Source organism: Dreissena polymorpha, chromosome 7, assembly GCF_020536995.1.
Source record: "Dreissena polymorpha isolate Duluth1 chromosome 7, UMN_Dpol_1.0, whole genome shotgun sequence".
In the NCBI taxonomy this organism is placed as follows: domain Eukaryota; kingdom Metazoa; phylum Mollusca; class Bivalvia; order Myida; family Dreissenidae; genus Dreissena; species Dreissena polymorpha.
Window position 1 is genome coordinate 64,302,381 of NC_068361.1, and position 16,019 is coordinate 64,318,399.

Genomic DNA, 16,019 nt, shown 5'->3' on the forward strand with positions numbered 1-16,019 from the left:
GTCCACATCTGCTAATCGGGGACAACACATGATGCCTAGACCAGATTTTCGTTTAAGATAGACTAAAAGGAGTTTTGACTAAAATTGGGAAATACGTGTTGTTGTTTTGCTAAAAAATGCTTCAAAACTGAGAATAAATGTGTTTAAGTATTATATTTACTAAGGTTGAAATTAATGGTTAGGAGATGAACAAAATATTGAGATCCAAAAAGAATAAAACAACATAAGCTCCCAAATGGGGAAAAACTTATATATTTTTCCATTGGGAATGGGGCCGAATACCAGACCTGATCTTGAATGAGAAAAACACTGCCAGGAATGCATTATTTGACATGCCCATGAGTCACAATCTGAAGCAGGAAACTAATTGCAAAAATCACAGAAGATTAACTTGAACATTCAAGCTATTCCATTCATAATGAAACTGCTCATTAACACTGCATTCCAGAATCGGAGGGGTGGGTTTAATTCCTTGCCCTTGGACATATCCAGCTGGCATTATCTGATTTCACTGTGAAAAATTTGTATGCCCTTAACAATTCTTTCTTTGATACACTAGATTCAAACTGAACTACCAACATAAAAAATTATCTGTCCATGGGTCCCATAATGACATGTTCCTTAAATTGTATTGCCTCTGTGACCTTTACCCTGTGCATTCATTCAGTCAATACCCCATTGCTGTAGCAGCTCAAAAAACAAATGGACCATGGTTTGGCTTTCTTCTGTGAATTATTGCAACATTTAGGACAATCAGAAATTCAATCCTGACATCTGACATGAGCTTTTACTATAAGGAGCCATACAACTGTCTTTCAGTACATGAAATCATTCATTGAGTAATAGGAACAGAATTAAGGTTAAATTGAGGATTTTGTAGTTCTTTTGATTTCTGAAAATTAATTCATACAAATAAATGTATTCTTATATAAACTTTCATTGGCTTTATTTAACATTTAATATTACTGATTGAATATATTATGTATGATTGGGCATTTATTAATGATGTAAAATTTAAACAATGATAAAAAGTAACCTTTAATAAAACTAAAATGGTTCTCATACGCAAACATAATCTACAGTTTGTCATTTCCATTCATTTAAAAACAATTACCGGCTAAATAATGTGCATTAAATATTGCTTCTATTACCTGACTTATAAATTAATTTGACTTCAGGTGTTAAACTTGTCATAAAGTGTCTGTCCACAGCTCTGAAATAAAGTGCTATTCTATTTTGCTAAACCATTCCCCTAACCTTTGATCAAACATGTTCACGTATTTGTGTTCTAAACAGGCTTCTTGCTACAACACTATTCAAACATCAAACTAGTAATAATATCCCTCTTTCTTGAATTTTTTAAAATAATTATTATGCCCCCCTTCGAAGAAGAGGGGGTATATTGCTTTGCTCATGTCGGTCGGTCTGTCGGTATGTCGGTCTGTCGGTATGTCGGTCTGTCAGTCTGTCGGTCCGTCCACCAGGTGGTTGTCAGACGATAACTCAAGAACGCTTGGGCCTAGGATCATGAAACTTCATAGGTACGTTGATCATGACTCGCAGATGACCCCTATTGATTTTGAGGTCACTAGGTCAAAGGTCAAGGTCACGGTGACCCGAAATAGTAAAATGGTTTTTGAATGATAACTCTAGAACGCATACGCCTAGGATCATGAAACTTCATGGGTAGATTGATCATGACTCGCAGATGACCCCTATTGATTTTGAGGTCACTAGGTCAAAGGTCAAGGTCACGGTGACCCGAAATGGTAAAATGGTTTCCCTATGATAACTCAAGAATGCATACGCCTAGGATCATGAAACTTCATGGGTAGATTGATCATGACTAGCAGATGACCCCTATTGATTTTGAGGTCACTAGGTCAAAGGTCAAGGTCACGGTGACCCGAAATAGTAAAATGGTTTTCGGATGATAACTCAAGAACGCATATGCCTAGGATCATGAAACTTCACAGGTAGATTGATCATGACTCGCAGATGACCCCTATTGATTTTGAGGTCACAAGGTCAAAGGTCAAGGTCACGGTTACCCGAAATAGTAAAATGATTTTCGGATGATTACTCAAGAACGCTTTTGCCTACGATCATGACACTTCATAGGTACATTGATCGTGACTCACAGATGAACCCCTTTTGATTTTCAGGTCACTAGGTCAAAGGTCAAGGTCACAGTGACAAAAAACGTATTCACACAATGGCTGCCACTACAACGGACAGCCCATATGGGGGGCATGCATGTTTTACAAACAGCCCTTGTTTAAATCAGAATTCCTTTCTTCATTTCCACATATTATTTTGTGTGTTTTCTTGCATTTTCTGTTCCATTCCGAAATCTAATTTTTACCCACAACTTCTTGCAGGTGTCAAACTGGTTCGGCAACAAGCGCATTCGCTACAAGAAGAACATTGGGAAGGCGCAGGAAGAGGCAAACCTCTACGCAGCGAAAACTGCAGCAGCCGCTGCACAGCATGGTGGGATAATTGAGTCAGATTCAGGACAAGGTTTTCACATGTTTACCTCCCTTTGTTTTTAGCCTTTATGTCAGCCACAGGTTGTAGGGCTTTTCTTGTGCAACAATTGAGAATTTATGTGCCGATAGATTTTCATGAATGTCATTTACCGGTATTGAAAATATACCAGTATTAAAAATATATGTGCTGTTATCTAATTTGTTTATAATTATGTAAATCTCTAGTAAATGGGTTCTAATTGAACCAGTACGTAATTTCACTAATTTGCCATTTTTTGTGTTATTGCACAAAAAGTAATGTTTGAAATTCTTCAACAATTTGTTTATCAGTATGTCAATTGGAAAGTCTATTGTGCAAATCTTAATCCACGTAAAGGCTAAAAACAAGCAGATTTTCAAAGTTACAGAAATTACCTCCCTTTAATTAATAAATAAAATTATATCTTGAAAAAAAATGTGTGCTTGAATGATGAGCAGTAACTTTGAAATCTGGTCAGGCAAGCATGTTACACCTTATTCTCCATTTTTTTTGCTCAAATGTATGTCTATAATGCATTACATAATGATATGTATTCATTTATCGACATTTCAAATAAAAAAGTTCATACAGTTTTACAAGTATGTTAATATGCAGTGATGTTGATCCAGCATTCCCTTCATTTTGGCCTTTTCCTTTCTTGAATTGATTATTTAGCAACGTTTTGTCTAACTGGCAATTTTTCATTAATGAAACATAAATTTAAACTGAAGTAATATTTAAAGTTTAATGATAAAATAATATTTGTTGTAATTTCAGCAAAAATAGGTGTGTATTTGCTTAATATATAAGTTAAGCATTCTTAAGGTAGCGCACCTCTAATGATTTCCCGCGATTTCTTCGAAGGTTGAAGAGCCTTCTATTAGGTGCCGTAGCCTAGTGGTTAAGGCGATAGACTAGAAATCTTTTTGGATATTACCGCACAGGTTCGAATCCTGCCGACGACGTATACTTTTTTCCGACGTGTTTTATTTATTTTCTAACGTAATTTGATTTAATATGGCATATAAGCTATATTTATTGTTAAATTAGTGCAATTTTTATGCTCATTCTTCAATTATTAAAATTAAAACAACGTTATGGCGAAATTGGGTGATTTGCTGTTGAAAATACGAACCATGCATGTTGCATTTTTATTTTTATTTCAAAAAGTAAACGGTACATCTGTCTAGTTCTTGGTATTTTTGCTGTATATAGTGTTTCTATAAAAACTAAGTTTAAAATATGACTTAAATGATACTATTTTGAATTTTATGACACTTTGTTTTTAACCGACCCAATTTTTACTTGGCTGAAATCACTTACATTTTATGGTGGTCTTCCATAGATAAAAATTAGTAAAAAAGAAATGTCTGTAACAGAATACTTATTTCATCTTGTTTAAACTTTAAACACCTTTACAGCATCTGTACACACCAACTGCATGCCCATATTTGGAAATTTGAATGAATTTTGGAACTTTTATATACCCCAGGGGTGAAAATAAACTGGACAAAAGCCGAGCGTGGGGGTGGTTTTGAAAAAATCGGTATATTTTTTTAAAAAGCATGGAAAGCCTACCTACAAATTTGCATGTAGTTCAGTGAAATGATGCTGATTAAGAAAATAATTAATTAGATTATATTTGGATATGTGCCCATTAGAGGTGCGCTACCTTAAGAAATTATTGATCGATTGCTGCCTTACTATTATCAGTGGCAGCCTGCTGTATTCTTTTATCACTGTGTTGACCTTTTATTGAAGATATATTGGATCAGTGCTTCTTTTAAGCAGTATACGAATTTGGATTTTCATGAAATTTTTAACCTGGTTTTCCGAAGGAAAAATCTGGTTATTAGATTGGTGAATGTCGGCGGGCAGAACAATTCTTTCAAGCGCAACTTCTCCTTCATTTCTCAACGGATTTCAATGAAACTTTCACAAAATGATTGTCACCAAGTTCCCTGGTGCATATAATCGGTATTTTATGATTCAGTTGAAATCAAGGTCGCCACAACTAAAAATAGATTGAATTTGACACAAGGTGGGTAACAATGAACAATCAGTAACAATGCACATTTTAAATTGTCTTCCTTTATCAGACTTTGTTTTCAAATCGAAAACCTGTTTTTTTGACAATTTTGTCCCTTGTTGAAAATGTAACACACAATTCCTAAATTAGGGAAAATATTTATCACTTAGAAAGTGAACTTGAATAAAAAAAATAAGTAGAAATTCATGTGCTAAATAAAGCTTATATGCAAAAACTTCACATATGTCATTTATGATTTAATATCTGATGCAACCATAAAACCATTGATAAAGTTGACTTTTTGCAAATTATCACATTTTATAACGGAGAGTCTGACTATGCAACTATTAAAAAGGTATATTTTTCATCTTTTTGAATGTGCTAAATGTGAATTAAATCTGCTGATCAAAGTCATTCAGCAGACCACCTAAATTAACATTAAATTTCAATTCTTTATTAATTATTGTTCATGACATGATTATAAGCATTCTATGAAGGCCGTGTTCAATTAATTCAATCATCATTGGTGGTACATTAATTTTCGTCTTTTTTGGGTATAATTTCACATTTGAAAAAAACAGACACAAAATCCCCTTTCATTCTTTTTCCAAAATTTGAAATCTACGAATTTTGGAGTCCACGAAAAAGTCGTTTTCTGAAAAACCACCAAATCTCATGCCAATGAACATAAATGATTTACTGTATCTGCCGTGTTTTGCAGACTATGGAGACGGGGACTCGGACGACTCCTCTACAGTGGGTGGGTTCAAGTCTAGCTTCATGCCACCGGGTGCGTCGGGCTACAACATGCCTGGGGGAGGCAACGGGGGCGGCATGTACATGGGCATGAACGGGGACAACTACACCAGTGGAGGGGACACCTCGGTATGTTGTGATATGGGCTTGAATCTTGATTGCACATAGTGAATAGTGATGTTGATCAGGTCATGAAGGTAAAATAAGTTTGATTTGCAGTCATATAGGATTGAATTGTGACTGCCATTAGTGATGGTGCTTTTAATGTGAAAATAGCCATTTTGACTTTGCTTCTCAGTGGGAAAGAGTAAGTAAAGGCTTAAATCTTAATTGCCATGAGTGATGTTGCTTTTAACTGAAATTAGGTTAATATGGAATCTACAAGAAATTCTGTCAACTCTCTGACGAAGCCAGTAAAAATGCACTAATGAATAATTTATAGGGTTTTGCCTAGACCTTGTTGCACGATGCAGATAATTGTGTGGTTTTTGTTTATGTTGCATCCAGCTAGAATATATTGGTGAGCCCCAAACTGTCAATCTGGGATTTTGTGGGTTTGAAATCCAGTCTGGTTACGGCAATAAAATTAGTGTATCGCCCTTGCCACTGTGGGGCTGTGCTCGCTTACTAAGAACTAATTTTTAGCGAGGCTGTTTTCGGAGAAAACCCGAGCTATTGTCATAGCCAGCACGTAACATTGGCCATAACTTTTTAAATATTGAAGATAGCACCTTGATATTTGGCATGCATGCGTATCTCATGGAGCTGCACATTTTGAGTGGTAAAATTTCAAGGTGAACATCATCCTTCAAGGTCTAGGATTGAAAAAACAAAGTCAAGGGAAGTAATAAGCTTTAAATGGACAGACAATTATTTTCAAGGGAAGTTCCGGTAATTTATATAATTATAAATCTCATATATATTTCCTTACCAAGAATTGAAGTTCTTTTCACAGTTACTGTACAGATTTATTATTTTGATTATTTATAACCCAAATGATTGATTTTTCTTTTCTTTTTTAATGATATAATTATAATTTCTTTGATGTTCATTACATACCTGTGGACTTGTGTCCATAGATACATGATCAACTTTGGTTATGATCTCTTTTAAACCACAGGCCTTGGTTGTCAATAATGTCTGACATGGTCATAATTGACTGTGAGACCCTCCAAACCCCCCCCCCCCTCCCCTTTAAAGGGAGATGATTTCTGTACCTGCCAAATGATAAATAGAAATTTTATTTCAATGCCACGCAGTAGGGGCATTGTGTTTCTGACAAACACATCTCTTGTTGGGTCACTAGGTTAAAGGTCAAGGTCACTGTGACCTCTAAAAAAAATTAAATAATTCTGACAAGCTTTCGCAGCTGAGTGTGGCACCCGTTATGCGGTGCTCTTGTGTTAAGAATGTTTTGCAACTACCGTAATTACTCTATGTTTTCAGACACTTAAAAATTTATTTATTTTTTTCGTGTCCGAAAACTTGAAATACGGGTGTCCGAAAACATAGAGTCGAAAATTGAAGTGTCCGAAAATAGCGTCAATTATATCCACGACTACCGGTGATAGCTTGCACTTGTAAAATACAATGCCGTACAGTATAAGTTACAGTTATATATGTTTGCACTGCATTTTAAATATTTTTAAATGCTTAATTTATTTGACAGAAAGTTACTACAAGGTTGTACTTTGACCAACGAGTTCAAAGATGAGCAAGTGATGTACTGATACTCTTTAGTATGAACTTGTAATTGACGCAATAAAAAAGCAAACTATGAATTCTTTGTTTTCCGATAGTTATTGTTATTTCCGATAGTTATTGTCTAACACTTTTCATTGTTCCTAAAACTTGCAATAGGGTGCATCACACTTTGAAGCGTTTAGTCTTTGTCACAGTTATTTTACTGAGAAGGGGTAGTATCATTGCGGTAGATATTTGAACTGTTAATTGGCACTACCCCTGGTAATTGTTATAACGGTAAGGCTATTGGGCGAAACCATTGTTTAATACCGGTTTACAAGGTTATTTACCCAATAACGCAGATGTAATGGTCCGTTGCCCTCAGGTATGCACCTGCCATGTTTTATGATGTTAATCTGGTTGTAAAATCCCATGATCGAAGTGTCATTAGATATCAAAAACAGAACCGAAATTTGGTAAAATAGCGCTGTAAAATATACTGTCTGAAAACTTAGAAACATTAATTATGGACGAAAACTTGGTGTCCGAAAATTAAGAGTCATGAAAAATAATTATTTTTGCGGGAAAAAAAAGGGGTGTCCAAAAACTTAGAGTTTCCGAAAACATAGAGTAATAACGGTATATCACTTTGAAGCTTATCATTAAGGCATCATTGATAGCAACCTTTTTACTAGTTATCCCCCGCCATAGGTGGAGGGATATTGTTTTGGCGTTGTCCGTCCTTCAGTCCGTCTTTCCGTCGGTCTGTCCAAAACTTTTGTGTCCAGAGCCATATCTTGGAAGTGCTTTGGCGGATTTCAATGAAACTTGGTATGAGTATATATATGGATAAGAGGATGATGCACGCCAAATGGCATTGTACATCATTTGTTAATAACCGAGTTATGGCCCTTTGTATCTTCAAAAAATGCTTTTTTGAGTGTCAAATATAACACTTTAGTGTCCAGAAGCATATTGGCGGGGGATATCGATTCTGAATTCAACAAATTTGCTTGTTTAAACACGCTAAGGGATCCTGGGTAGAATCAATAACTTGTGTTTATTTAAATAAAGAGATCATTTAAACGCAGCCCAAGTGGGGATCAAACTGCAGAATCAGGAGGTAGACTTCCTGTAAGCTTATCCAAAATATCACCATGATAACTTGGCATTAACCCTTAAAGCGCTGGAGCTGAATTTTAAAGGCCTTTGCAAACAGTTTGGATCCAGATGAGACGCCACAAAACGTGGCGTCTCATCTGGATCCAAACTGTTTGCTATTCTGATAGTATTCTTTGAAAAAAAATGAAGAAAATGCTTATTTTACAAATTCAGCAGACGACATTTTAGCAGACGACAAATTTCCCAGCATGCAAAGGGTTAAGAATTATGGAAAAGTTGAAATTTTGCTTGGTCCATCAAAAGACAGCCGAGTTATGTTTTTTCTGCAATTGATAACTGACCTTAAGCATGATTAATTGACAGAAACATGCTTCACGTATAACCAAGCTTTTAAGTAAAATGTCTGCTTTGGGTTTTCGCATGATGCTATGAAAATAAAATGTAGGACAGTCTTTATCTGACGCATGTCATGCTGAAACATGTCTTATTCCACATGGGGACAGCATAGCTTTATATCAGTCCCCGCTGTGTTGTAAGGAGCTATACTGTTCCCTATGAAGTTATGTCAGGTTTTGTCTCTTAAGCAGACTGGGTCGCCCCTGACCAGACTGTGCAGATGTTCAGGCTGGGCTGGAGTTACGCTGCTGCTTATAGCATAAAAACCATTTTCGCATGATATGGGTCATCTGTAACACTGTTTTTGTTTACTAGGATTGCACATTTTGAAAGATGGTAAAGAGATGTAAAGATCTGCAGCTTTAAAGCTTGTTTTCGGAACTAAACAATACTTGATACTCTTTCATTCTATCCTTCACTCTAAATCAAGTGTTTTATTAGTATGTTTGCTTACAAGGTTATTTTACATTTTCCACTTGAACTTTGGTGATGCAAATTGATTTGTCTCTAACAATTTCGCCCTATTATTTCTTTGCAGTTGCATTAAATGGGTTGTAAATTGATTTTCCTCTAACAATATTGACCTATGATATCTTTGCAGTTGCATTAAATGGGTTGTAAATTGGTTTTCCTCTAACAATATTGCCCAATGATATCTTTGCAGTTGGATTAAATGGGATGCAAATTTATTTGCCTGTTAATATAGTAAATGCATTGATTTGCCTCTAATTATGTTGCACTATTATATTTACAGTTGGATTTGCTAATTCATTTCTATCTAACAATGTTTCACAATTATCTTTGCAGTAAGATTTAATTTTTCTCTAACAATTTTGCACGATTTTCTTTGCAGTTGGATTAAATGGGATGCACAAATCTAGGGACTGCTTAGCTCGACACGCGTGTATTCACTCCCCCTGCCATATAATGGGCATGCTTGAATGGATGCCTGCATGCATGCTCCCCAGGCCTGTTGCTTTGACTGCGCCACAAAGCTCAACTCAGTCTCACTAACAATAATTGCTGATGAATCAACTTTGTTTGATGGACTTAATATGATAGAGGCGTGTTCAAAACATGTATCAGTGTCGTGAATGTCTTTCCGTTGTCTAGACTAACCATGTGGAAAAAATTCTATGTTAACATACGTATCTCTGTACGGGCTTTTTATTTTAATAAAATACGCTGGATTTGATATAAATTTTATCGATGGTATCATTTTTTACAAGAAATTCATGTGTTTCTTCAAAGATCCATGCAGCTTTAGTTCACGCTGTTTTTTTGGCCTAAAATTTTATCAAAGCTGTGGGACTTTTTGAATCTTTAGTTAAAGAAATTATAGAAATTCTTTTCCAATTTTTGCAAAACATCCACATACTTTATAATTTAATAAAACCCTAGAGAAATACAATGTTTGTATGGAAAGTAAAGTGCTATTGAAATTTATGGTTCTATTATTTACGTTATTCTATTTTATTTAAAATGATTTATTCCTCTTTATTACAATGAGTGCTAGTGCTGTAAAAGTAGTCGTTCAATACCAGCATCAACACCCAGGCATGTGAATTATAAATAATTAATTGGTCATTTTGAAAATTCTTCTTCAGCCGTGATACAACAAAAAGACTTTGGCAACGATTTGGCTGCCCAAGGGAAGCGATGAAGAATTAAGCATTACTTGTGTTGTATTGAATTGTTGTCTGTATGTTCTTTGTTTATTTATACATTTTTGTGAACAAAGTATGTGTTATAATGAGCTGAAAGCATTATTTTTAGTTGATTTGTAACTTTTAAATCTTGGTATTTTACTAAGTACATAAGAACTACTGGTTGAATTTTAATTGAACTTTAATTCACTATGTGCAGTTGTCTAAGTTGTAAAAGCGTTTCATCATGAATTTTGTTTCAGTGGTGAACTATTTTAAAAAAAAAAATAATTTTAGTAAATAGTATTAATATTTGTTTTACCTTAAATTTCATGGAGTGATGAAATTTTGCATTGTTGTGTGATTTGAAATTAATTGGGATTTTAAAAATAATTGCCCAATGTAAAACTTCAATTTGAAAGATTTTTGGATGTTTGATTTTGTCATTTAGAAGATCTTAAAAAAACAAGTGTCTGTCGAATATTTTTGCTTAAACGTTGATTAAAAATACTTAACTTGTTTTCATAAAAAAATGTTGCATTTTACACCTATCTGTATGCTATTCCTCAAAACACACGAACAAGTCGAGTCAAATATTTGAATTATGAGTAAACGTGAGAGAGATTGAATATAACTGACGGGCAAAAATAAGGGAGCTGTTGTTTATTGTTTGTACTTAACTTTATAGAGGACTATTTTGTGTGGATGTCTTTGAATGTGTTGATCGCATAATATGTTGTGAAATTGTGTCTTGTTCTGATAAAACTGGGCATAATGTTTGTGCGTAAAGTGTCGTTCCAGATTAGCCTGTGCAATCTGCACAGGCTAATCAGGGACGACACTTTCCGCTTTTTCTAGATTTTCGGTAAAAAGGGACTTACATTAAACGAAAAATACCATTAAAGCTTAACGTGTTATCCCTGATAAGGCTGTGCGTACTGCACAGGCTAATCTGGGATGACACTTTAGGCACATGCATTTTGCCCAATTTTCACAGAACAAGACACAATTAATTATTAATTATTACATAGCTCGAAAGTTGAATCTATCTTGTATAAACTATGTATCATATCCAGAGTTGACAGATCTGTGGATGCAGTGCTTACAATGGACAGTGCTTTGTTTTTACCATTTTGCTCGGTTATAGTCAGTATTGTTTCATATTTTTGTGTATGAACTTCTGAACATGATTAAGAAGTTATACAAGATGTAAAAATTAAAGCTGTAACTTATGATGCTGGGAGTTTGGTTGATTATATCTTAATAAAACGATTTTCATGTACCAACATTTAACTTTTATATTATTGTTTTTGCTGATTATTTTTAAACTGCTTCTTTTATTTACACAGGCCAGGCTATAAAGCATTTGAATTGCGGTGATTTTATGTTTTCTGTTTATTTTAAGAACTGTGTGTCCTGGCATTATATTGAATTCGTGTGTTGTGTTTTGCAATATTTCGTATATACAGGTGTTTTATGAACTTGCACTGCGAGAATTTTACATGAAACTTTTTATTGATTAATGTACAAAGCTTTAATATCTGAGTTTAGTTGTGCAACATATGTATCTATAGTAACAGTATAGTGTTAATCACAGCACCTCTGTTCAAATGGGTATTGTTTATAGAACAATTGAATAATGCCCTAGAGAAGTAAACAAGTACCGGTACACATTGCTACTATCTTTTGCAATAATTATTGAAAGACATATTGAGCATTTTTAGTTGGAAATTTTTTAAGGATACTGGTACAATTAGTTCTGCAGTTACAAACACGTAAATATAACAGTTACGTATTGATTTTATTAGAAGAGGTGCATACTGTATGGTTTTAACCCTTTGCATGCTGGGTAATTTGTCTTCTGCTAAAATGTCGTCTGCAGAATTTCTAAAATTAGCATTTTCTTCGATTTTTTTCAAAGAATACTATCAGAATAGCAAACAGTTTGGATCCTGATGAGACGCCACGTTCTGTGGCGTCTCATCTGGATCCAAACTGTTTGCAAAGGCCTTTAAAATTCAGCTCCAGCGCTTTAAGGGTTAACGCACTTTTAAAAAGTGTCATACATCATTACTTGGTTTGCAAACATTTATTTATCATTGTTAGAATTTTCTGCAGTCATTTGTACATTAGTTTGTGTTTAGCTGGTGCATATCTAAAATTCTATATTGTTTATTAAACATTCTTTGATATTTTATTAGCAAAACAATACATCATTCATTGCTTACTTTCTACCTTTTTAATATTTTTTTAAAATTTGCTAGTAGTATTTTTGTCTATAAACAAAGTGTCACGTACTTATAAAATGTACATATGCATTTTTTTTGCTGAAAAGTTTAGCAAAAGTCTGATTTACAATAATTTCACTTTATCCAATATTGGTATTTAAAAGAACAATGTCTTTTTAAAGCTTTAGATTGAGAAAAAAACACTTCACATATGTTATAGCTATTTCTATGTAAATGAATTGTTCCCATACTGTGGTTTATTATTTGATGTTTTTTACTACCAACAAATCTAATTGTTTCCAGAATTTCTCTCTTTGAATATCCTTAAGAAAATTATACTCCAATATGCAAAAAAAAATATATTTAGGGGAAAAAGAAGAAATGCAATGTGTAGTTTGTGATTTAAACGAGATATCACTCAATCTTTAAAATGAAAACTGGTGAAAAATATGTATATGTTGTATCCCCGTTTTATTAAGATCTGATACAAGAATCTCAGAAAGGCTTGTATGTGCATATTTTAAATATTTATATTAAAAGCTTCGGTCAGTGGCATCATTAAAATAAGACAAATACAGCATTTATTTCGCAGAAAAGGAACAGCTTAAAAGAATTGGAGAAAAATACTTGCCGATCTGCTGATCACTTATATTTGGATTTAATAATTCTGAATCTGCATAAAGATCTACATAAGTATTGTTAATTTTAATCCTTTTCCCTGTGTTTGAAGCTCAGACCTGTAGCCCCTAGGTAATTTCTTTCTTGTATAACAAAATGTCATTATGTATATATATTTTAGTAGCAACACAGCTAGTCAGCGAGTGCCATTTTAAACAATTATAAAACTAGTTTTATTGTTTAAATCATGTTGTTTAAGACATTGCTTTATTAAAGGCAACATGTACAACTCACCGCACATTCAAATTCAGCACCATTTCTTGATTTTATTTTAGACATCTTACTGTCATAGTGAGTACACTTGCACTCAGTTTTGCTTGACCTTGCTTGCTTGTAACTTCAGCAGCCTTTTATTATTATGCGTACTCATCCAAATTCAATCACAGTTTGACCTGTTAGATTACTGAGATGGCTACTTTTCCCCGCTGCAACATTTACAAATGGTTCTTTTTACTATACAAAATGTAGATTGTTATTACTCTCATACTTATTGTTTTTCAACTGACATACAAGTATTACTTTTCGATCGTAGTATTTCGTTCAGTTTACGAATTGAGTACTATTCATTTTGGGGAGACAAATGCACTGTGTACATTTCATATTGAATGTCCTTCATTTCATCATATAACTTTACAATGGCGATCAATTATTATCACCCAACATTTATGTATTCTGTAGAAGCGGTATCAATGTAACTATTGTGTTTAATAATTTGGCTCTTTGAACATTTTCGACAATAAATGATATGTAAGTACACATGAATAGTTTGTCCTATTTTGTCACCCACTATTTATATCTTCAATGAAACAAACATGTTGCTGATCGGAAATATATTCCTTAGTTTGTCTTATTAGTTTGCCTATTCAATCGAAGACGATGCGTGTAAGACCGTTTTCTCTAGCTCAAAGGACAAAAGGCACGCAGGACAAAGCTCATAAATTGAACATAATGCACCTTGTCTGGTATTCTTAGCTCAAAGGTAAAGGGCAAACGGGTCAAAGCTCAAATGTGAACATAATACTTATTGCAATGACTGAAACATCATTCATCTCGTAATTTATAAATAACTTGCCAAAACTTTTCACCATTTGGCTATAACGTATGCTATAAGACCTTTCAAAATTGCTTGAAGGTGAAGGTCAGACTAACAGGTCATTCTTATGTAATTGCAAAATGAATGGCCCGGAATCATAACACAGCGTAGATACTTGCCGTGGAATTATAACACAGCATAGCTACTTACTGTGGAATTATAACGCAGCATAGCTACTTACCGTGGAATTATAAAACAGCTTAGCTACTTACCGTGGAATTATATCACAGCATAGCTACTTACTATGGAATTATAACACAGCATAGCTACTTTCTGTGGAATTATAACACAGCATAGCTACTTACCGTGGAATTATAACACAGCATAGCTACTTTCTATGGAATTATAACACAGCATAGCTACTTACCGTGGAATTATAACACAGCATAGCTACTTACCTTGGAATTATAACAAAGCATAGCTACTTACCATGGAATTATAACACAGCATAGCTACTGACCATGAAATTATAATGCAGCATAGCTACTTACCGTGGAATTATAACACAGCATAGCTACTTACCGTTGAATTATAACGCAGCATAGCTAATTATTGTGGAATTATAACACAGCATAGCTACTTATAGTGAAATTATAACACAGCATAGCTATTTACCATGGAATTACAACACAGCATAGCTACTTACCATGGATTTATAACACATAGCTACTTACCGTCAAATTATAACACAGCATAGCTACGTATCGTGGATTTATAGCAAATCATAGCTACTTACTGTGTAATTATAACGCAGCATAGCTACTTACCGTGGAATTACAACGCAGCATAGCTACTTACCATGGAATTATAACACAGCATAGCTACTTACCGTCGAATTATAACACAGCATAGCTACTTATCGTGGAATTATAACGCAGCATAGCTACTTACCGTGGAATTATAACACAGCATAGCTACTTACTGTCGAATTATAACACAGCATAGCTCCTCATCGTGGAATTATAACACATCATAGCTACTTACTGTGTAATTATAACGCAGCATAGCTACTTACTGTGTAATTATAACACATCATAGCTACTTACTGTGTAATTATAACACATCATAGCTACTTACTGTGTAATTATAACACATCATAGCTACTTACTGTGTAATTATAACGCAGCATAGGTACTTACCGTGGAATTACAACACAGCATAGCTTCTTATCGTGGAGTTATAATACAGCATAGATACTAACCGCGGATTCATCTCACAGCATAGATTCTTATTGCGTATTGAAAATGACGCGTAGATCACGAACGCCTAATCATAACGCAGCGTAAATACGCATCAAATAATCACCGCACAGTCTAGATCCTTATTACGTAATGAAAACACGTCGTCAATGACGTTTTATCATACCACCGCATTGATATCTGCCTGATATAACGTTGCTTGATATATTTTTGTATATCATGGTCAACAGGAAGTTCTTATATCAGTCATGTGTGGAGGATGGTTATATTACTCGGAATCAACTATAAAGTAATTATTCTTAGTAAAATCGAATCAGATTCAACAAAACAAACAAACAATTTGATACCAAGATGTAATATATTTTAAACACAAAATGCAACACAACAGCAAAAAACATTTTTTACAAATATTAAGCGCGCGTGCTCATGGCGTCATTATTAACACGTCAAAAGACACAAGTCATATTGTTTCCATCTAAAACTGCAGCATTTCAGCTATTTTTTCATTATTTCTTCAAAATCGGGGACGTTGAGGTATGATCAAGCCTCGCCGTTATATTATTCTAAGCCTTGCCTGATATATTACAAAAAGATCAGGCAGTATTAACCTGTTATTCTCTATATCACAACCTATTCCTAACGTAGCATATTCCTAATATAAAAGGGCATGTTAACGAT

At 34.2% G+C, this 16,019-nt stretch overlaps 1 protein-coding gene across 4 annotated transcripts in view; it reads left to right on the forward strand.

Annotated features, from left to right (window-relative positions):
• Nucleotides 1-13,805, forward strand: part of LOC127837507 (pre-B-cell leukemia transcription factor 1-like) — a 52,236-nt gene extending 38,431 nt beyond the window's left edge. For 2 of the 4 annotated variants that reach the window (XM_052364653.1, XM_052364656.1), the window contains exons 6-8: nucleotides 2,382-2,493; nucleotides 5,262-5,425; nucleotides 9,351-13,805. In XM_052364653.1, the coding sequence (XP_052220613.1) occupies nucleotides 2,382-2,493; nucleotides 5,262-5,425; nucleotides 9,351-9,359 (285 nt within the window). In that variant the 3' untranslated portion in view covers nucleotides 9,360-13,805. Of the gene's footprint in view, nucleotides 1-2,381; nucleotides 2,494-5,261; nucleotides 5,426-9,161; nucleotides 9,181-9,350 lie in introns of those variants that run through there. The other 2 variants (XM_052364654.1, XM_052364655.1) reach the window with 2 other exon arrangements.
• Nucleotides 13,806-16,019: the final 2,214 nt, after the last annotated feature.